General features: G+C 38.5%; 2 protein-coding genes across 2 annotated transcripts; one reads left to right on the top strand and one right to left on the bottom strand.

The window, feature by feature from the left end:
- Positions 1-74: 74 nt before the first annotated feature.
- LOC124636445 lies at positions 75-24035 on the bottom strand. The gene is made up of 22 exons (XM_047172538.1): positions 23728-24035; positions 22296-22682; positions 21271-21410; positions 20347-20475; positions 19890-20030; positions 19173-19322; positions 18639-18767; positions 18178-18204; positions 17857-17898; positions 17383-17595; positions 16762-16903; positions 16165-16330; positions 15705-15776; positions 15212-15307; positions 14553-14787; positions 13278-13401; positions 10858-11074; positions 9710-9908; positions 5998-6170; positions 5189-5389; positions 358-473; positions 75-273 (listed from the first exon to the last, which is right to left on the bottom strand). Exons 1-22 carry the CDS (start codon positions 23736-23738, stop codon positions 165-167), a joined length of 3219 nt encoding a protein of 1072 aa, XP_047028494.1. The 5' UTR covers positions 23739-24035; the 3' UTR covers positions 75-164.
- LOC124636446 (nuclear valosin-containing protein-like) lies at positions 608-3642 on the top strand. The gene has a single exon (XM_047172540.1). It carries the CDS (start codon positions 722-724, stop codon positions 3329-3331), a length of 2610 nt encoding a protein of 869 aa, XP_047028496.1. The 5' UTR covers positions 608-721; the 3' UTR covers positions 3332-3642.

Genomic DNA, 24035 nt, shown 5'->3' with positions numbered 1-24035 from the left:
TATATCTTGTCTGGATACGGAAGATAAATTCACCGGGATTCGGGCGAAATCGCGGTAAATATCAAGTGAATAAATTCAGAATAAAAAGTACTTTATTTATAATTTCATTAAATTCTTCTGAACAAAAGTTACATGACTGTTATGATGAGACAATAAACTTATATTTATGCAGCACATTGTACTTCATTCAGTGACTCCAAGTTGTTTGCCTTCAATAACTTGGTAAAATCCTCCAGAGCAAGCTTGAAGTTCCAATTATTACGCTCCAAACACCTGAATAAAAAGATGTTTAAGAAAGCCCTTAGATTTTAGTAAATTGTCAAGAAAGTACATAGTTTAAATATTTTGTTTATTTACCTTTCACTTATTTTTTTATCCATAGTAGTTAGTTTCATGAAAATTTTTAGAATGTGGGCTCGTAGGTCTTCATCTGTGGTAGATTCAATTTTTAGATTTAATTTATTCTGGGAAACCTGTAAAACAAAAATAAACGTAAAAATGATAATTAGTTAAAAAAGTACTGACCATCACGGCAGTTTACATTGAGTCATGTGTGAATGGGTATCCTTAAAAGCATGTGTAACTGGAAAATATTTTTTAGTATGGCAAGTATATCATCGATTCAACGACGCCGCTGTCAAACATTGCGTTTTACGAGGAACTAGTTTATAAATTCAACTTTACAGACTAAATTAATTTTAAATCTCTGTTCCGTACAAAAATGAAGAAACACCAAACAAGACAAAAGACTATAAACGACCCGATTATAGTGTCCCGTGTGAAGAATTATCTTGCCGAGAATGTGGACAAGACATTCGTCGATGTTAGCCAAATGGCGCGTTCATTGAAAGAGCGTTACCGCGAGTACAACAACAGGAGCGACAGCGCCTTCTGTCAGATGGTAGAAAGTGCATATAAAGTCGTATTACAAAGTTACGGACTTGACGGAGCTTCTACTTCCGACGGTTCAGAGGAGGAATCCGATTTAGAGTTATTAGACGAGAATAGTAGTGCGTTGAACGACCGCCTGCTCGCCATGTACAAGATGCAGGATAAAAAACGGCCGGCGACTAACAGGAGGAACACAGACAAGTCGGGCGAGCCAATAGATATACTGAGCAGCGACGAAGACGGCAGTGCGGCGCCCAAATTACCGAAAATCAATGACCAAATTACCATAACCCCCCACATACCTGTCAGAAACGCAAATAGCTCCGCGATTGAGAACACGCCCTTAAAATGTCAACAGAACCTACATACAAATGAGAAAAAGAGGAAAGCTGAGTTAAATAAAATAGTAGCACCAAAGAAAAAGGTTGATATTGGCAGTCTGAAAAATGTTAAGGTTAGTTTTGATGACATAGGAGGTTTGTCTGAAATCATTACCCAGATCTGTGATTTAATATTACATATGAAGCACCCAGAGGTTTATAAGCAGTTGGGTATAAAGGCTCCTAGAGGGGCATTGTTACATGGGCCACCAGGGACTGGAAAAACATTGTTAGCGCATGCTATTGCAGGAAAACTTCAGCTTCCTATGATTGCCATCACCGGCACAGAATTAGTTGGTGGAATGTCTGGAGAATCTGAAGAAAGAATTAGAGAGCTGTTTGAGAGGGCGGTGTCCGTAGCTCCTAGTGTGTTGTTTATTGACGAGATAGATGCAGTTTGTGGCAACCGAGTTCATGCACAAAAGGACATGGAGAAGAGGATGGTAGCCCAATTACTGGCATCCTTAGATTCGTTGACAGATACCAACGCATCTGTCCTAATACTTGCTGCCACAAATAACCCAGATGCCTTAGATCCTGCCCTAAGAAGGGCGGGACGTCTTGAACAAGAAATCACATTAGGTATACCTTCATTAAATGCTAGGAAAGAGATAATATCTATTCTTTGTAAGAATATTACTTTAGGTGAAGATGTGGATATGAATGTGTTAGCTCAAATAACTCCTGGTTTTGTGGGTGCTGATTTACAAGCACTTGTAAATAAAGCCAGCACATATGCTGTCAAGAGGATTTTTACAGAGGTGCGGTCGTTCAAAGTTAAAGTCAAAGAAGAGGAACCTGTTGAAGTGCCTCCTCCTAATGACGAAGTGTCAATAATACCAAATGGCGACAAAGAAAGTGAAGAAGTGACCTCAAATGCAGGTGACGCTCCTGCAAGTATCCCAGAACCTAGTGAAATTTCAGTGGACATCCAAGAAGCATCCATAGGAACATTGAGTGAAACAGTTGTAAATACAGAAGAAAACCATGTTGCTGAACCAATCAAGAAACCAGTAGACCCTATAGATGAGGTGTTAAGCCTTCTTGAAGATATGCCTTACACTAGTGAGCAACTCACAGGCCTTGCTATCAGGCATGAAGACTTTGTTAAAGCTCTGAAGACCACAAAACCTTGTGCTGTGAGAGAAGGTATTGTAACAGTCCCCGATGTAACATGGGATGATGTTGGATCTTTGAGCCAAGTGCGTAAAGAGTTGCAGTTAGCTGTTTTAGCTCCAGTGAAGTATCCAGAGCAGCTTACGAAGTTGGGATTATCAGCTCCAAGTGGAGTATTACTTTGTGGACCTCCTGGATGTGGTAAAACATTGCTGGCAAAGGCTGTTGCTAACGAGGCGGGAGTGAACTTCATCTCAGTGAAGGGGCCTGAATTGTTGAACATGTATGTTGGTGAGAGTGAAAGGGCTGTTCGTACTTGTTTTAGACGAGCAAGAAACTCGGCGCCCTGTGTTATATTCTTTGACGAATTCGACGCACTATGTCCGCGGCGTACTTCACAAGACAACAATGGGGCTGCGCGTGTTGTGAATCAGTTGCTCACTGAAATGGACGGCATAGAGACTCGTGAAGGCGTATTTGTTTTGGCAGCTTCTAATCGACCAGATATTATCGACCCTGCTGTGTTGAGACCGGGCCGTTTGGACCGCGTTATGTATGTCGGAATGCCGGCAAGAGACGATCGCTTCGATATACTACAGAAGCTTACCAAAGGTGGCACTCAACCGCGTCTGGGACCTGATGTAGACCTACAAGTGATCGCGGGATTATCGGACGGGTATACAGGTGCCGATCTGGCTGGCTTGGTAAGAGCTGCAGCTACAAATACACTCACAAACCACATCGCAACCGGAACTCTAGAGGGTGACATTTTTGTCACATTTGAAGACTTCAGGACTGCGCTCGCTAAGTGCAAGCCATCTGTGTCAGCAAAAGAGCAGTTACATTATGAGAAGTTGAGATTGAAGTACGCGTCGGGAGCCGATGACAGAGATATGGAAATGGAAACTGAGCCTTTGAACGAAGAGTCTATGGACACTGTGTGAGAGTCACTGAGATGATTACAGACTTGATATTCCTTTTAAATACCGCGGCCCCTATGTTTAAGTGTATTTCATACCAATAGTGCCAAGTTGTTCCTTTTAAGCAAATTGTTGTGTCTATTTTTAATGTCCATTTCATAAATGAGAGAAGCAATAAATGGAATGGGCAATAAGCTAACAATCAATGTGAAATACAAGTTTCTGTGAATAATTAGAGTCATAGGTAGATATGCTCATAAAGCCATTAAACTAAAACACCACATTTTAAATTCAAGAATATGAAAATTTATTAAATAATAAAATATTTTTAACTATCCTGTTTATTATTATCTGACTTGCTTAACCTGCTTCATTTATTCGTAAAAACTATAATTCAGCTGCCATTATAACAAGCGTGCTAACGTGGTCACGCTTCAGTGCTTCAACCGCACTTAGGTACCTCACCTACTATTACAAACATGAGATTTATATCGAAGGTTCTGGTGTCTAATTAGTATATCAACATCCGTCAATCTTTATAAAGTAATTCGCCTTAAAAACCAAATCGGAAAAGGCGTATGAAAACATTTGGCGGTATTTTTTGTTTATACTACAGCCCGCATTTGAAAATGCAAATCAATTGATCGCCGCATCGGGTGGAGCGAACATTTCAAAACAAACGCGCAATGTTTTGATAATTTCCACTAGGCTTACAATGATTACGTCACATTTAGGTTACCATTAGGTATCGGATGTGCACTTGACAACAAGGTTAATTATGCTTCAAGACCTAAGCGCAGTACCTAATAATTTAGGTATGTATAAGACTCTTATAGTAGGTAATAATTTAATGAGTAATTGTAGAGGTCAGACAGACAGTCGCAGGCAGGCCATGTCAAATCTACATGTAAAATAAAAATAATTAATTGAGAGCCTTCTATTTTGGAAGTTGGTTTTAGTACTAGATTTTCAGTGAAGCTAAGAGAGCATCACAGTAACTGCTAGGCGCCTACGCTTCTAAAATTATCGTAGCATATAGAACTAGTTAAGTTAGATAGGTATTTATGCACTAGTGAGTAGGTATTATCTACAAATAGGTACATAGTATGTAATTAATCATCGATTAGCTCTATAATAAATTGCAGCACTGTGTGACCTTCAATTAGGTCTTAGTTTTATGTGTAAGTACCTATTATACCTATGTGTTAATTAAATTGAAGTCTATGTTTAGGTTCCAAAGTTTGATATTATGTACCTACAAGCGAACGGCAAACGATGATTGGACATAATGACGATTAACATAACACCAACCATGAGATTGAAGAAGCGGTTCTTATAATGATTCTAGTGGCTGGTACTACTGGTACCTATTCTTCAAGTAATCACTTAAGGCAGTTTCCAATATATGTATATCTGTTGATTTGCTCATTAGACCAGATAGAGCTTATTTAATACTTACCTTGTTTTTCAGATAAATTAGAAGACAGTTCTTTTGATAAGAAAAATATTAGGCCTATGGTATTAACCTAGCTTTTTAGAAAATTCCTACTGAGGATTGCCTCATGAGAAAACCAACAACATTATGACATACTTATAGCATCGGAGAGAGAGGCGCAGGGACGACATTTACGTGCGGGATATGAGAGTGAAGGAATAGTGAGTGCACTTGTGTCTACGCAAATGCTTGTGCACTATAATATGTCCTGCGCAGCTGGTTGATCTCCATGTATGAGAACAGCCACCGTAGCCGAAATCGGCCGTGGATGCCATCATTAACTTTTGGTTTCACAGGTCTCGGATAGCAGGTCTTGGCAGCTAGCACTAACTAACTGGACACTGTATCGGTACTTGTGTAACTTTTGAAGAAAAACAGTAACTTACCGTGTTAACTCTGAACGCGGCTCTCGCGGCCGCCGCCGACGGTTCTTCCCAATAAATCATTTCGTTGTGTATCTTATACTCGTCGCCTTCTTCGGAATACAATACTACAGTCCTAGTGAAAGATAGTAGGTGTTCGTCCTCGGCTAATGTTTCAGCTGTAAGCTTCAGTATGCCGCTGATGCGTAATATTGTTGTGGTTTCCTGGATTAAAGTGGGTTAATATGTTTTATGTGCACCTACAGTTGCCAATTATAATAGAGGGGTAGGCTACATACTTAGTAATCACGACGTACCAACGTTTAAAGGCTCGAGCAGACCGGATGCGTATGCGTAGACGTACCTAAGCGTAGACGTGCACGTACCACTGAGTTGTAATGTATGGAAATGTATGAGACAGGTCACACCGCTTGCGTAACGTAGACGTGCGCGTCGTTACGCAAGCTCTCATACACTTCCATACATTACAACTCAGTGGTACGTGCACGTCTACGCATACACATCCGGTCTGCTCGAGCCTTAAAGCAGCAAGCTTTTTAGAACAAATCTAATGCCTTAGGTAACTATGTAGGAGCTAACTATGTAATTTTGAGGTTTAAATGATTCGAGAAGAAAACGGAGTTGTATGTTTGCTTGCTTGCATACTACGCGTATATTTCAGAAACTAATCGTTCGATTTTTTTCAGGATTAGGTATATATCGATCAAGCTTTTAAGCTACTTTAATCCTGGTAGCAGAAATAGTTCCCTTAGAAAACGGGTAAAACCGCTGATGAAAGTTCTTGTAAACCAAAGTTTTCACAAAATACTTACAGTATGATATAAAACATCAACAGTGAAGGTAAAAGGGTCATGTTCTGTCTGTGGCCATCTGTTTATAAGTTTAGTGATTGCCATGGCACCCACTACTGAGTCTGTTTCACCTTCGTCTAGAAACCGCGCGTACAGGAACAGGTTTCTGAAGCATCTGTATATTGGACCGTAGCCTGCAACAAAAAGAAAATAATTTAAAAATATATTACATTCGAGAAATAAGTACATATACTTACGTCATTTCCAAATATATTTGTGAAATTAGATTTATTCTCTATCTGTCATATGATGTGGGTATTTATATTACTGGTTTTCTTTTTTACATTTTTGGGTTTTGACAAAGTGTTGTTTTAGAACCAATTTCATATTTGTTACACTTTTTTACGAAAACCCTTATCAATGGATAACCTCTTTCAAACCCTTTCGATTTGATACCTGTGTATTCAAAAACCCATTCTTAATGGGTTACACTTTTTTGTCGTAAGACGTTTTGAATGGGTTACCCCTTCAACGACTGTAACAGAGTTACCCATTGGGACTACAAATATTGTAATTTTATATCTCGTGCCTTTACTTTAAAGTTCTAAACTACAGTACGGCCGTTGTATCTTGGCGAGTCTGAATATAGGCTCTGCGAACTTTAGCGCATCAGATTGTCGCTTGAGCTGCTGAGGAGTCCGTCTGTCACACATCACCTGGCACTCCAGATATAGAGATGCGTCCGAGATATCAGAGAAGAGGGCAGAGACGTGAAATTCTTCTGGCTGAGGGCCCACGTGGGAACTCCAGGGAATGAGAGAGCGGACCAGCTGGCCAAGGAGGCCGCTCTGACAGAAAATACAGCGGAGTACAACAAAGTTCTCGTATCGTACGTGAGAAGGAAAATACGGGGACCATCAGAAAGTGGCAAGCGCGATATGAATCCTGTAGCACAGGAGCGGTCACAAAAGTGTTCTTTCCAAATGTCCTTGCGGCAAAAAGAACACTTAAAGAAGCTGTCCTTACACCGACACACATCCAGATCCTAACCGGGCATGGAGGATTCTCAGCGTATCTCCACAGATTCCACCTCAAAAACAATCCTGTGACCCCAGCTGCGATAAAACAGTCTGGCACCTGCTTTTCGAGTCTCCAAGGTTCTGCCACGACAGAATGGAACTGGAACACACGATCGAAACCCAGTTAAGTCAGTCCACACTCCACACGATCATGGGGAAACCGGCTACTAGGAAAATATTTCTTGCTTCCGCGAGCAAAGTAGCCATAGTCGCAGCTGCGGCCAACAAAACGGACCGTACTCCGCGAAATCAGAACAGATCGCCATCTGAAACCAGCGCAGTCACTACACTCGCCACGACCACCACACCTACAACCATACACACCACCACCATACAACCACATATAACGTCAACAACAACACAACCGACAACAACACTAACAACAACCACTCAACCGATAACCACACAAACTACAACCATACACGAAACATCTACAGAACAGACACCTACAGAACTGACAACCAGACAAACGACTATCATACACTCAACACACACAGAATTAACAACCACACAAAGGACCTACTAAAACCAACTCACAACCAGCGCAAACACAGAAATCACCCACCAGTCAACAGTCAGCTCCAAGTACCATGCCCATCGCACAGCTTCTGGCATTCGGAGGAGACGGAGTGCCAGGCATAAGACTGCGTGGAGTTGCCTTGTTTATGAACAGGGAAGCGGAAAAAATAGGCATAAGCTTCTGCATAGGCTCGAGTCGAGCTGGAGATCGAATAACCATTGCACCAAGCCTCGCCGCCCTGTTCAACGATTGCACCACCAAGACAACCAAAAAAGGTAGCAAGTACCACTGCCTCAATTGGAAGTAGCCTCTCACCGATGCCGACTATTGCGATTCAAATGCAAGACGATCGCAATACTCGAGTGGAGAGAGGAGACTCCATTCATTCAGGTGTGCTCACTTCTGCAAAAGATCGCAGAGGCAGAAGAAGCGCCAGCCACGGCTCGCACCATAAGCGTCGACGCGATGGCAGTTGGATGAAAAAGGGGTGACGTCGCAGACCGCTTCGGCTGTTTAAAAGCCTCGGAACACCATGAGGTGGTAGTATACGAGGACAGAGGGGAAACCTTGAATTTCCTTAAAGTCCACGGAAACCCTACAGCCGGCGCGACGAGTCCCACGAAAAGTCCAACTGCGCGGAATCGCCTTAAAGCGATCGGTTCTTTCCTGAGCGCCATGCTCCCATCGGTCAGTCGCAAATCACCAACAGCGAAACAGGAATCAGCAGTGGAGCGGTTTTTCCGAAAAAAGCCCAAGACCCCGACCCGCCGAAGCCTAAGCCTACAATAGCGGACAAGGGGCAGGTCGCCTACCGACCCTCGCGATGAGTTTGGCACCACGGACCATGTCAAAAGCGCTTTCCTGGAGTACGTTGCAGTTGTAAGGGCCACAAAGGAGGTAAATTGCAGGGAAAATGACAGGGTCATACATGGCCGCCTACAGCGCAAAGAGCGGTTTCGTGGCCCTGGACGAAGAGGCAACGGAGCGAACCGGCAAAATAAAATTCCAGACGCCACACGATGGCCCGATAGTGGTTACCGCCAAATGTACCAAAATCATGCTGGAGGATAGTATCCTTGAAATGGCACAGACCGTTTCTGGGACCTCACCATCGATGGAAGCTTGGGCGGTACCCAATATCAGATGGGTAAATGGGGTGCCGGGGTGCGGCAAATATACATAATATATATAATATATATATATATATATACAGAACGCGGTGAACTCACATAGTTTAAGACTAGAAGTCAGTAGACATAAGTTTTTGTGAGGCCAAGACGGCGAAAATTATAATTAAGTACAAAATCTAAATAAAAGCGCGGACCCCCAAATCTGCGGTAAGGTTGTATTAATAAAAAAATAAAAAACTTTAGCGCATGTACAATCGTGAAAAAAACTGTTATTTTCATTTTTCAATTAACCCATGTATTTATACACAAAACAATCATAAACACTAAATAAAAAACTTAACAATACTAATAAAACTCAACAACAGTAACAACGAAAACTTTTGTAACCGACTGCGCTCAAGACATTATAGACGAGTAAGAAACACTAATGAAAAATTGTAAATGATTCCAAACTTTCAAGGTCAAAATCTATTCCCCGTCTCCAACGTAATTTAAAATAATTTGATTTAAAACCCTTTGAAAACCCTGAAAAACCCTTTCAAAGGGTTATCTACTTCAATTGGATATCATACATGAGCCGGTAACATCTTGTACTAGTTAACTTATTGAAAGGGTTACCCTAATGTTAGGGTTTTGAAAAGGCTACCACTACCAAGAGATAACACTTTTATTGACTGCAGCCATATAACCTGTAACACTTTCGAAAGAATTAACTTATATTCGGGGTTGTACGGTCCCTGATTATAACGTTAGAGGTTAAAAAAATTATTTTCAAAATTGAAAAAGCCATTTTGGTGACGAAAATGACGTGTTACGCTTCATATTTTCTCGAAAGGTCTGCGGGATTGTTTGAAAGAGTTACACATAAGGCCCTAGTACACATAGAGCTCTAAAAGAAACATTATTACTCTGCAAAAAATACTTCAGTGGCTTCCTTAACAATTGTGAAAAGTTTAGTTCCATAACACCCAAATAAGAAAACAAATTAATGTTAAAATACTTACGTAATTTATAACAGTAAGTGACAGTCAGAGTAGCGTCATCTTCATACATCCCTTGTATCTGAGACCTGTTTTCCGACGCCGAGTCTAACAGTGGGAAGTATGTTTCTAAAAACTTCTCAGCTATTTCTGAAGCCTCGTCCGGACAGTAGTTCTGTTTGTGTTCGGGGAGTTCACCTTTACGATGGATTTTTACGCCATCCTGTAAAAAATAGAAGTTGTATAATGTACTTGAGGAGAAATTAAATTAGATGAGTTTTTATATATGTCGGAGCGTTTATAACATTAAAATTATGAGCGGGTAACCCCGAATAGAGTATAGTTCGGCCATTCAGAGAATGCGTTCCTGACACGTCGCGATTGAACTGACGACGTAATAACATTCATTGATTATTGATATAATAATGTTGTTTTAATGCTCCTCAATTGTTAAAACGGTAAACAACCAGCAAAAATATTTTTATCGTAACTGCAACGCCATTGCAAAGTTACGTCGTCAGTTCAATCGCGACGTGTCAGGAACGCATTCTCTGAATGGCCGAACTATAGTAAGTGTCACGACGAGTAATGGCAGCGGTCATTCTGGTGACAGGTGCCAACTGAAGTGCGCACATACTAACCTATTGGCTCGAAATCTCATTCCATCTTACTGATTGTGTGCGATTGTGAATAAGATGGTGAGGAAAGCAAATAATGGAACATTGGACTATACAAGCGTGCCTTTATTTTTGAATGCCGAGTTGCGACGCAACCGATGGAAGGTGACAGCCAGAACCGCCGCGAGGCTCCTTCTGACGATCCCACATATATATTCTTCTCAATTCTCATGTTTAGGTATAATGTGTGGATTGAATCATTTTTCAATACAAATATAAGCAGAAATTATTTAATCTTTCAAAAATAGGCGTATACCTATGCGTAGGCCTGTAATTATACAGACGTTGCAATTTATATTTTTGAAAGAAATGTATACTAAATAAAATAAATGTGTATACTATTTATTACACAATTGCTTACTAAGCATGCGTTGTTTTAAACCATGTCAGACATATAATAAGGGGCTGTTCTTAGAAATTCAAGACCCAGAAAAAATGGATATATTTTCTAAGATCGTATCCAAGACTAAAAAGCAAGAATTATATTTTACTTACAATTTCCTCAACAGCTGGGAACATCAACTTGATAACTTTAATATAATGTTCCGGGTCAATGTAATCGTGGCACAGCGGGTTTCCCTCCAAGCGTATCGACTTGAGGGGCAAATTCCTGCAGCTGAGCAGAAGATTGATCTTCTCCAAGTGATTGTTGGCTAAGTTTAGATGTTTCAACCTTGGCGTCATTGAGTGGAGTTCGAAACCGGCGATAGAACTGAAAAATAAAAATAAATGATATTTTAACACGCTTATATTTATTACTCGAAGCTACACTGGTAACTATGTATGTAAGAAAAGAACAATGTCAGACGTCCATAGTAACTTAGGCTCAATAAAAATATTTCATGTACAGTGAAAATTCTTACAGTTTTTTGTGTAGTTTAATGTCAGAAGCTTTTCTATGTTTTCCACTTCTGCATTGAACTTCTCAAAACCAAATTATTCCAAATTATTAAAACGAAAAACCTGAACTCGATAAACAAAATAATTACTTATTAAAATGATATTTTTTTTGGATAAGTTCTAGATAACAATTAAATATTTTATAAGAAGTAAGTATTTTATATTTAAATTGTTGTAGTAAAGAACTTTGTGTCCGTGAGAATTTAGTTTTAAAAGTTGATTGGGTGGGCCGAAACCTGACATTGTTCTTTGGAATCTTAATTTGAACCACTTCCCGGTCTTGAATTAGGATGAAATTTTGCCCACGCTCTGAGTTCTGATGACAATACATGACTAACGTTTTTTTTTTAGTTTTTTAAATTCAGATATAAAATATACTTTAAAATTTTCCTCAAGAGTGAAAACCGTGTGATAACCCGTTCAATAGTTTTGGAGTTTATCGCGCATACATAGACAAACGCTGTAGAGGACTTTGTTTTATAACAAGCAATACATATTATTGACGGATATTATTCTGTAGTCGTAACAATCACTTATCGAAATAAAGAAAAACCATTTATTTTACACACAAATGACGCAAGAAACAAACACACCCAAATACAAACAAATAAATCTATGGACAAAACAAACAGTGAAACAAAAAGAAAAGCGCTGCAGCTGCGTCATTCATGTGTGAAAAGGGGCAGCGCTCAGCATAAATGCTGTGTCTCGCACACGCAGGCACGAGACAACAGCGCTGGTTTTCAGCGCTGACCCACCACATGACCTTGGCTCGGGACTATACAATCCTGACGCCGTTTCGGCACGAATAAAGTAAATAAATGAATATATAAATTCTATAATATGTAATAAGTATTTTACTTTAAAAGTAAAACAACAAGTATCGGATTCAGGATTATGCTATTTCGTAATTTTTATTGCAGTAATGGACTTATTTTTGCTTGTAGGGGAAAGGGGGGTAGCCCCGGCCGGTGGGTAGCCTCGGCCATAGTAAATATTAGTATTTCGCGCGGCGTGATTTTGAAGTTCGTGTGATCTCCATGTGCGTTTAAGAGTAATTCGTCAAATGCAAACAGTTGAAGTCGATTGACCGCTGCGTTCGGGCGTGATAGAGTGAATTTCTTTTTCGTCGTCGACGGCCGCGTGACTTCAATTGTTTCGAAAACCGTGTCAGAAATCAATATGTTTCGAAAACCGTTATTCATTGGATAAAGGTAAGTAATTATTTATTTGATTTTGTTTACATAATGGAATACTATTCTATTTTGCACTTTGAAGTTTATTTCAACGTATAATTAGCTGCTTTTTTTTAATTTTTTTTTTTCGAAGAAAGTCATGTCGGGTAACCCCGGCCATTAGTTTTGGGGGTATCCCCGGCCATATGTTAGTCTATATAGAGGTTAATATTTTAAGTCTTAATTAAAAAAAAAAAAAAATTCAGTGTCACAATGCCGAAATTTAAAACTAGAACTACGAATCGCGGAGACTGGAGTGAAGAAAACATGAAAAAAAGCCATTCAAGCGGTGCTTGAGAAAAAATGTTCTGAGAGAGCTGCCGCAGATCAGTATGACGTTCCACGAACTTCTCTGCAGGATCGGGTCAGGATTGGATTTAGATTGGGCTCACGAGGCATGTGTAGATATAAATCCATCGGATTTGTACTATAACTACGATGTGTGTGTCGCCAAAAATCGATTTGGCCACTAATTACGTAGGTGGCCGGAGCTACCCGCCACTTTTAAAAGATATCAAAATTTGACCACTATTTGAAGTGGGTTTAAAACTAATAAATATTGTGTTGATTATTTTTTCGTAGTTTTCGTTGTATTTCCCTTGATAATTTAATCACAATAACAAAAAAACAAAATTGGCCGGGGCTATCCCCCTTTCCTCTAAGGATTTCCGTACACATGTAATACATTATGTAGGTATATTCCTCTTTTTATCATTTAAATTTCAATCTTATTCAATAAGGAATAGAGTGTAAATTCATTATTGTCATGTAAAAACTTACGTTAATCTGTTTTCAGATAGATCCAGTTCAACAAGGTTTTCCCATTCGATAACGCTCTGTAGTTGAACGAACGCCGTCTGATTGCTCATACAGTTCAACGGGAAATATATGAAGTGGCTTATATCTGGAATTTAAATAATTTGTATAATTACAAAAAACCGGCAAAAGAAGGGTCTAGGTAACGGTATGTTTTACTTGCCTTGCAGGATTATGTGCCTGGGCCCATAACCTGAAGGGATAAAACAGTGAAACATAATATAAATAATACGGAATTTATTATCTGACTTTCGCATTTCTTACATTATTAACAAAAGACACATTTCTTCTATCTAGCTAGACCATAGCGGTCATAGACCTAGTTCCGTACTATTATTTTTAAAACGTTCCATAATTATAATACATTCCATATTCTGTGAATATTTCAAGCATCTACCTGTTGCGTACACTCTGTTTTGGACAAGAGAGTACATAAGAGGAGCACATAAAGCAGCACATAAGAGAGTACATAAGAGGAGTACATAAAGCAGCACATAAGAGAGTACATAAGAGGAGTACATAAGGCAGCACATAAGAGAGTACATAAGAGGAGTACATAAGAGAGTACATAAGAGGAGTACATAAAGCAGCACATAAGAGAGTACATAAGAGGAGTACATAAGGCAGCACATAAGAGAGTACATAAGAGGAGTACATAAGAGGAGTACATAAGGTAGCACATAAGAGGAGTACATAAGAGGAGTACATAAGAGGAGTACATAAAGCAGTACATAAGAGGAGTACATAAGAGGAGTACATAAGGCAGCACATAAGAGAGTACATAAGAGGAGTACATAAGGTAGCACATAAGAGGAGTACATAAGGCAGCACATAAGAGAGTATATAAGAGGAGTACATAAGGTAGCACATAAGAGAGTACATAAGAGGAGTACATAAGGCAGCACATAAGAGAGTACATAAGAGGAGTACATAAGAGGAGTACATAAGGCAGCACATAAGAGAGTACATAAGAGGAGTACATAAGAGAGTACATAAGAGGAGTACATAAGGCAGCACATAAGAAAGTACATAAGAGGAGTACATAAGAGGAGTACATAAGACAGCACATAAGAGAGTACATAAGAGGAGTACATAAGGGGAGCACATAAGAGGAGCACATAAGAGAGTACATAAGAGGAGTACATAAGAGAGTACATAAGAGGAGTACATAAGGGGAGAACATAAGAGGAGTACATAAGACTACCAAATATTTTTGAGAAATAATTAAATAATACTCACCATTTTGCAAAGTAAACGCGCTCAAATTGAGCTTCTTATCCGAATAACCCATGGCCACTCGCTTTCTGAGTACGATTCTCGGTATAAAATCTATTTGATTGAGGGTCAAATTCGGCAGTGACACAGTTATGGTCAATTCGACCCCGTCCTTGTGGATATAGAGGCCATTTTTGTGTAACACTATGAGCGCCGAACGGGAGCGTAGGGTTAAGAATTTGCATTGGTGCTCTTCGAACTGAAAAATAAATATGATTATTTTTATCTCGATCTGAAAATTTTTTGTACATTTTAGTGACTCTACTCGTTACGCTGGTTACCGATTAAGTGTCAGTTACTTAACTGATAGTTAATGCTATCAGCCAGATAAAGATTGCTTATAATTTCTGCCAGATATTCCTACCTTGTGGAACCAAAACTGTATAGATTATCTGTCAGATAAGTTCCTGATAGGCTATTGGAGACATTATTTGTAATTGGTGAAACTAGCCATATAGATTTTTTCATCAAATTCAAGGGATAATCGATGGTGGATTTAAATAAAATAAGAAAACTCGGTGTTCAGATAACACAAATTCTTTACAAGCTAACTCAAATGTTTTCTAATACATATAATATGTCATATTAATATAATATGTAAAAAGTAATTCAATATATCTCACCTCTATAAAACAAGGTATGAGACTATATCCTTTTACACTATCAAGTATAGCGTCCAAAACTCGTTCCTTCGTCCACGTTGAAGGGTAACCTTTCACCTGAAAAATTCCCATTAAATGTTGAGTTATAAATACCCCCGCACTCAAGAGACATTTAATGATTACTTAAATCACTCCTTAGCGACAGATTCCCAGAGAAATTCTGCACTAAGGAACAGCTTAAGTGACCATTAAATTTCTCTGAGTGTGTCAATTAGAATATGTAGGTATTATTTGTTGTGCAATCTGTACTATAGGTATAATGTTTCCTTACAAAAATGATTCCTGTTTTTTTATTCTTCACCAAACTTTTGAACCAATTTGAAAAAACATTTTCACAGAAGCCTGTAAGGAAGGTACACTATACTCCAGTAACATAGGCTGTGTTTTGTCCAGGTACCTAAGAGAAGAAGTTTTCCCGGAAACAGCTAGTAAAATTATAATAATTGAAACTTACACTTATTTGAATGAAAAAGTTATTTTTGTCATATGCTTCTTCCATTTGCTCTTGTTCTAAAATCATGGCGGACTGAAACAAAAGAGTTGCATGAATAATTTATGTGTTATAAAAAAATCCATTGTATTAAGATGCACCAGTTAGGCAGTTGCTCCATGTCCATGTCCTCGAAGCCAATTAAGAATCGGTCTCAGGCTAAATGGATATAGGGACAGTTTTACTAAACGAGTTTCCTCTTGCCTGGATAACTGAATTGATGGCGATGGAAAGTTCGGTCCATATAAAGCATGGCGCTTTCGAACATTGCGCGAGGGCACTTGGGCTCTGTAAGTAAGAATAAAGAGATCGTGGCTTACAGATTCCACAATTCCAATGGTTAAGAACCCTTGAAGAATTTTTTCCATGGATGGATACCATTTTGGCAGAACTGGAAAGGTGAGGCAAGTAATAAAACACTTACCCTAGAACTCCTAGCAGTAGCACTCTTCCTTATCCCAACGTTTTTCCTCCAAGGCCAGTTGGGTAGATACTGCACTACCGTCGCGTCCGTACTATTGATGATGTCCTGACGTAAATGTACTGGAGTGTAGCGGTCTGGGTCATTGTCCGTCTCGTCTACTACTTCCCTGTAAAAAAGAGTTAAGGATTTTATCATAATGTGTTTGTATAAAGGGGTAGGTAACTGGGTTGAGGAGGTCAGATAGGCAGTGGCTCCTTGTAAAACTCTGGTACTCAGCTGAAACCGCTTAGACTGGTAGCCGATCTCAACATACTTAGTAGGGAAAAAGCTCGGAAGATGATAATGTTTGTATGAGAAATGAAGAAAGGTAGTTTTGATAGCCTAGTGGTTTAAACATGCATTAAAATGTCACAGTAAAAAGGGGCGTCCACAAATTACGTCAGATGTTTTTTTTTTAATTTTCTGTGTCTCCCTACTCCCTCCACACCCTGGTGAGATGTCGTTAGATTTTATTCAACCCACTGCCCTCTGCTCCCTTAAACATCTTACGTATTTTATCCCTCGTACGCCCTCAACACAGTCTAAAAACTCACATACCGTACAGGTTGTTCCTTGTTCAAAGTCAAGTTGATAGTAAGCTTAGGTTTCTTAGGCTGTGCCACCGGGCCCAGTCTGTGGAAGGCACTCAAACGTTTCTGACTGCCTTGACCCTGGTCGGGAGATTCCAGGTCTTCGGGCTCTGAAATTGTATGACAGTTTTATGTATTCAAAATGATTAATATAGGAACCGAATTTATTTATTTTGTAACATTGAATCGGACACAGGGTCCAAGGTGCCAGTGTTTAGGGCCTCAGAGACAGAAAGACTAGACCTAAAGAGTACTGCCTTCTGAATCAGTCCCTTGATCCAGCCACCTATAGAGAGCCTCATGAGGTGTAATAATACTTATTATACTCAAATGCCAGTAAAAGCTACACACAAATGATGATAGTTATGTAAGTTTAATCGTTTGCTTGAACGCACTGCTCAGGAACAGATTTGAAAATTAAAACTGAATAGAAAAAACAGAGGGTACTTCTTTCAAAGTTAAGATAGTTAAGATAACAAGTGTAAATTAAACATACTATTAAACTATTAATCCGGGTGTACGGAGGCGTATCCTCGAGGGATGCTGCTGAAATCGCTGGCTGTAAGCTAGTACTATAAGATGCACTTACCAGGATTAGCATTCATTTCCGCATAAATATCGGACGGCGAATAAGGCTGTGGGACATCAGTTTGGTTCTCAGTTTGGACAAATATCGGCGAAGGGTCCGTATTCATTGGTTCAATAACATTCACTTCTGGCTCCTGTTGGGCCAACGTTGGTTGGCCAGCGTTCATAGTTTGGTAGTAATTTTGCGTTGGCCATATTGGTGAATCGGCGGTTACTGCGAAAGACAAGTTTTGTCAATTTTTTTTTCACTTATCCTAAAACTACTTTCTTACTTTATACCTAACCTGTTTGACCTATTAAATGGTACCATGACTTATTATTCTTTATCCAGGTGATGGAAGTTGCACTCTCTGGGCAATGGAAGGGTTCACACGTGGGGGGAGGCTAGTTGTCTATTTTAGTAGTATGTTAGACATTTTCACAAGGCGAACAAGTCATTATGAGATGAAAAAGGTATTGTATTTAATATACTTGCCTTGGTTGTTTTCTGCTTTCATTAGGAAACTTTTCGGTATCCCTGGAAACAAAACTAAAGTTAGAAAAACAAATAAAACTAACAAACAATCTATACTAATATTATAAAGAGGAAAACTTTGTTTGTTTGTTTGGTTGTAATGGATAAACTCAAAAACTACTGGGCCGATTTTAAATATTCTTTCACCATTAGAAAGCTATATAATCTGCGAGTAACATAGGCTATATTTTATCCCGGTGCGGGCAGTAGCTCCCACGGGACGCGGGTGAAACCGCGGGAAAACGGCTAGTATTGAATAATAAATTATCTAATCGAACATACCTTTCGGGTAGTTATTGTATTTATAAGCTGAAACGGAAAAAAAATAATATTTTAATATTTATATTCGAAGTAGCTTCTATGGAGATTACGTTACGTACGTTCTTCTACATGAGAATCACTAAGTACTTGGAAACGTGCAGCTAACTTGATGTTTCGAAAGAGATTTTATATGCTTATTTGAAATAATAAAAAAAAAACGAGCTTGAATTTGAGTGCGTTCAAGCAGATGCCAGAAAGTATGACAACCAGTCTTACCAAGAGGCGTCGGGTTGACGGGGTAACTGGATTGAGGAGATCAGATAGGCAGTCGCTCTTTAAAAATCACTGTTATTCAGCTGCATCCGGTTAGGCTGGAAGCCGACCCCAACATAGTTAGCAAAAGCGCGGGACATTATGATGAAAGAGCTTTTATAGGCATATTTTAAAATGTAAGAAAAACTAATTTGAGTGCAAATGTTCACCATAAATATCTGGCATAATAGGTCTGGCAGGCTTGGGTGTTGGTTGAGTCTGTGTGACTGTCATGTTGAAGAAACTGCCGGCATTACTCCGCGCTGCCTGTGCTTGCGGCGTACCCAATACTGGTAACGCTGTGGATAATACAATATTCATTGTAATTAATAATATCTTGCTAATATAATAGTTTGAACATCTCTGGCAGTCATTACGAGTAGTTAGAAGCCAGTGAGTCTGACAACCTGTCCTACGTAGGGGTATTGGGTTGCCAGGGTAACTAGGTTGAGAAAGTCAGATAAGCAGTCGCTCCTTGTAAAACACTGGTACTCAGCTGCATTCCGTTAGATGTTGATCTTCTAAATAAAGACACTTTAAAATAACACAAAAACCATTGCATCATAGAAAACAGGCTATAGAATGATGCTGGGTGACACTTAACGGAAATTTATAAAATACTGATGAAAAAATCATATTGAATCAGCCGTTTGGCTCACCTATTTGAAAAAATCCTAATATCTAGTACAAGAAAAAATACTCACTAGTCGGAACTGGTCCTAGAATGGATGTAGCTTGAGCTCCTGTACTTGGTGATGGGGTCCCAACCGATCCGGGTATATTATTACCCGGAATACCCGGATTAGTTGGGCTAGGAACCATTACTTGTGGCACGTTACTAGCTCCTGAAGTTCCTAGTTGAAAAATATTATTCAATTTAGGATGGAGGAAAATTATGTATCCTCTATTTTTCAGTTTTTTATTATGCCGATACGATGCTTTTTGGCAAGTTTAGTAATCTTCGAGTTTTAATTCATTTGCGACATGCATTTTTGCCATGGTCATAATCTTATGTCTACACAGTCCCACCGTGTACGCAAAGGTTTTAGGTTTGAATTTTAAATCAATGTCTCCACAGGTTCCCGAAATAAAACGTTGTCATAACAGACAGAAAAACTGCATGCTACAAAAAGTGTGCTAATTATGAATTTGGAAGGATGGAGAGGCAGAGGTAGACCGAGGAAAAGATGGATTGATTGCCTGAAAGAGGACATGAAGCAGAAGGGAGTGGATGTAAGTATGACGTTTGACAGAGAAGAATGGAACAAAAAAACATGTTGCGCCGACCCCAAATGACTTCGGAACAGGGCAGGAAAATGAAGATTATACGTAAAATAAAAGTGATCTTATGGGTTCCGTTTTTATTTTGAAGTAGGTACGGAACCCTAAAAAAGTATTTCGACTTATTTATTCCAACTTACCAGGTACATTTCCTGCATTATTAGGATTACTACTATTTTTGATCCAGTTCATCCGCTGTCTCACCATCTCTTGTTGAAGAATTTTCTTTGTTTTTAGGGTAATTTTTTTGGGCAGGTTCGTAGAATCCACTTTTGGTATTGCTGTGTCAATAAAAATATGGTTATTTCAAAATTTATTATACCAGTTACCTACATAGTTTTAACTACAAAATACTTAAAGGAATTGATGCGCAAGTAAAATTGGTGCTGTATTTGATTTTTAGGCTGGTAGTAAAAATTAAAAATAAATTCCAAAAAAATGCGAATATAAAGTTGTTTCTTTATGATTTAACTTTGAACTTTGTAATGGAGAAAGATAGTAGGTACCCTGAAGACAGTTATATAGTTATACGCTACTTTTTTGCGAGAGCAAATAGTTCCCAAAGGTATTTACAAGAATTAAATAAATACAACTTACTAAATCCCTTCATAAGGGCTGCATCGGTAGTAACTGGAGTTGCCTGAGTAGCTTCAGTAGCTTGAGTTGGTGCGGGTGACTCTTTACTCTCCACTTCTTGCTTATTACCACCAGTAGGACCTGCAGTTACTGTAGAAGTAAAACAAGACCTTATATCAATAGAGATAGAGCATAATTTTAAATGGAATAGCAAATAATGAAATTCTGAGGTAATTTGCAGACCTTAGGTAATAATGCAACCACTAATTTGTTAAGATAAACTTGATATACCCAGATTTAATGATTGGTTGTATGGATAAGACTTAAAAAAGGAGGTTCTCACGCTTGGCTAAACCGATTTGATGTAGTTTTCAGAATAGTTTTTGTCAGACTTAAGACAAGGTATAAGTATTCTATAAAATTACAGTACTTATACAAAGCAGTCGTGGTGGCCTAGTGGGCAAAGAACCAACCTCTCGAGTATGAGGGCGCGGGTTCGATTCCAGATCAGGCAAGTACCAATGCAACTTTTCTAAGTTTGTATGTACTTTCTAAGTATATCTTAGACACCAATGACTGTGTTTCGGATGGCACGTTAAACTGTGGGTCCCGGCTGTCATTGAACATCCTTGGCAGTCGTTACGGGTAGTCAGAAGCCAGTAAGTCTGACACCAGTCTAACCAAGGGGTATCGGGTTGCCCGGCTAACTGGGTTGAGGAGGTCAGATAGGCAGTCACTTCTTGTAAAGCATTGGTACTCAGCTGAATCCGGTTAGAGTGGAAGCCGACCCCAACATAGTTTGGGAAAAGGCTCGGGGGATGATGACTTATACAATTGAAGTTCTAGTTTTTGTAAAAAGTTTACTGTTGAATGAGTAACAATGGCATTTCAATCAATAGTTCAAAAGCTCTCAAGATTTACCAGGTTACTCAAAATATGTCTTACCTGGCTTGTTTGCTGCCTGAGCTGGCTTGTTTGCAGTCGCAACTGACTTAATTACCCAAACTTTATTTGGTATATCATATACATACATTTTTCCTTTCTTTTTGCCCTTATTTTTTTTCTTCTTTGGCTTTTGACCAGCCCTTAAAATCAAATAAAGTTCAAGTTAATTTTATAACTTCAGGTTTTAAGGATTTTATAAATAAATATTTTTATAATTATCAGAATCCATTTTTTTTTTTCTATACCAATATAAGAAAGAGTAAACTTTTTTTTTTTACATTCTAGAGGTTCCGAAACTACTGCACCAATTTGAAAATTCTTTCAGTGTTGGAAAGCTACATTATTCCCAAGTAGGGCTGCCATCTCGAATTTCGCCAAACCCGGACAAACATTTAAAAAACCCGGACATTTGGCGTAAATCGCATTTTTCCCCCGAACCTAATTTGTAATCCCTTTACTATTAACATATACTTAAATTCAATGAGGTGCTTCCTTACATGAAAGTGTCCGGGTTTTCCCCGGACACTTCTTGAAACCCCGCCCGGACGGCCCCCGGACGGCCCCCGGACGGCCTCCAAACGAGGACAAATCCGGGGAAACCCGGACGGATGGCAGCCCTATTCCCAAGTAACATGGGCTACTATATAGGCTAATTCCACACGAAACCGTTTTAAAAAAGATATCATCACAATACTGACTCAGTCGCACCATTAGAGCCAGACAGCTAGATGAACATCAACATTCACACATCACAACACCTACCTTCACAACACAAATACACACACTCATTCACACAACAAATAATAATAGTGCATTGCCTGTTATCCGCCACTCTTTCGACAAATTATCATTATTGTTATATTAGTGTACTTCATAATTGGCGTAATGTTTTGTATGATGATTTAATGTAATGTACTGTAAGCTGTGAAGTTACCTATCATAAATAAATACATTTTATCTAGTTATGGGTAGAATTTCCGGGGGGCTGTGGAACCATGGAAACAGTTAGTATGATGGTAACTCACATTTGTCCTGGTTTCGGACCACCTTGATTTGCTGGTTTCGTGGGACCAACATCTGGAATTTTTATATCTTCAGAGAAATCCATGGCAACTTTTCCAGGTAATTTTTCTCCCGAAGAAACTTTATTTTCAGCAGTTATTGTCTTTGTTTCTGTTGGTTTCGTTTTAACACTTGGTATATGTGGTATGGACTTGGATTTACCATCAACAAGGTCTATAAGAGTCGGAGGAGGTGGTAATAGAACCGGTGGTTCTTCAACCGTAGGTACCTCTAATAACTCTCTAACTGGCTGCAAAACTTGAGATGGTATAAAGTTTTTCTGCACCCAGAAATTGTTTTTCTTGAGCTTCTTTTTTTGTATTGGATTCCCTGATAGGACGGTCACATTACTGAAAAAAAATTGGTTATTATTTCAACAGTATAATAATATAAAATAAAAGCTTAGGTACTTATTTTAGCACATACTTAACTTACTCATCCACCATGTTATATTTTCTTAACATACCCAGATTCACAGATTATGACGGGTTGAAATAGAGATGTTAAAAGCAGTTGATGGAATTTTTTTTAATAATACTTATCGTGCTATTCTAAGTATTGTTAGTTGTTTGTAACTATACACATAGGTGTCTGTGCTTTTAGAAAGTAGCGGGATTAGATACAATAGGTTGCATGTACAATAATATTGATGTTACTTGAGCCTGTAGGTATTATGTCCACTTCTGGACACACCCTTACCTCAAATATCCCCATGAAGACCGGTTCTACGCAGACAGCATCTAGCTAGTTCAGGTAAATTCTTTTTAATAATTATTTTTGAGTTTTTACATACACATACACAGTGGCTAAACTTTTTCTAACATTAAATAACTTATTTGGTAAATATTAACATTTTTGAATAAATTATTGTTTAATAAACTGATGGTACACATGGTAACTGGTAACTGATGGTATAAAGTACTGCCCATACAGTGGTAAAATATAGCCTATGTTACTAGAAAAGAGTGTAGCATTCCAATAGTGAAAGAATTTGTCAAATCGGTTCAGTCGTTTCGTTTTTGAAATCCTAAATGTTTCCTCTTATTTATACTGCGTATAGGTTTAATTAGTCGGATCTCAAATATAAACCAAAACCTGATATTATCTTCTGCTTCTTTATGTATCTACTCACTATTTGTAATTATTGATTGCTAATTTCAGCAAACTTATTTTGGTTAATTCCACAATATTTAATTGGACCTTTTGTAAAATATTTGTAGAAAACCCTACAGCAAACAGTTTTTAAATTGTAGGTAAGTGTATTATGTTTATAAATTAGTGTAAAAACTTAGAAAATCTGGAAATATTGACTGTATTATATGGACTGTTTCTCTGTTTTGTTTACAAATACCTTTTTCACACTTTAGCTTATTAAATGAATAATTAAATACTCACGGTTGCGACATGTCACTTTTTTTATTAATACTCACTCCTATCTACTGTAATACAATATTTAGCGGCTTATTCTTATTTTCACAATACAATACAAGAAACAAATCGAAAATGTTTTGTTTCGGAGTTAGATTCATCTATCACAATTACATGAACAAGTAAATAAAAGAAAAAGCATACCATAATCCCTATGAGAGTGAAAGAGACAACTCGCATGTAATGCTTAAGGTCTACTTATTTACAATCTGACAGCAGCTCTGAGATAGTATTGACAGTGACATAGCATTTATTCGTTTTGAAATGTGTTTCAT

This window comes from Helicoverpa zea, chromosome 14, assembly GCF_022581195.2.
Source record: "Helicoverpa zea isolate HzStark_Cry1AcR chromosome 14, ilHelZeax1.1, whole genome shotgun sequence".
NCBI classification, from domain to species: domain Eukaryota; kingdom Metazoa; phylum Arthropoda; class Insecta; order Lepidoptera; family Noctuidae; genus Helicoverpa; species Helicoverpa zea.
The sequence above is the reverse complement of the archived record's forward strand: the minus strand, read 5'-3'. Positions and strand labels throughout refer to the sequence as shown.

Excerpts from the sequence above, each read along its gene's own strand:
- LOC124636446 (XM_047172540.1), top strand. The coding sequence starts at position 722 with ATGAAGAAACACCAAACAAGACAAAAGACTATAAACGACCCGATTATA.
- LOC124636445 (XM_047172538.1), bottom strand. Across the intron at positions 20,031-20,346 it reads AGCCCTTATGAAGGGATTTA|CAATACCAAAAGTGGATTCT; the intron begins GTAAGTTGTATT and ends TTATTGACACAG. Across the intron at positions 9,909-10,857 it reads TCCCAGCTGTTGAGGAAATT|GATGGCGTAAAAATCCATCG; the intron begins GTAAGTAAAATA and ends TATTTTTTACAG.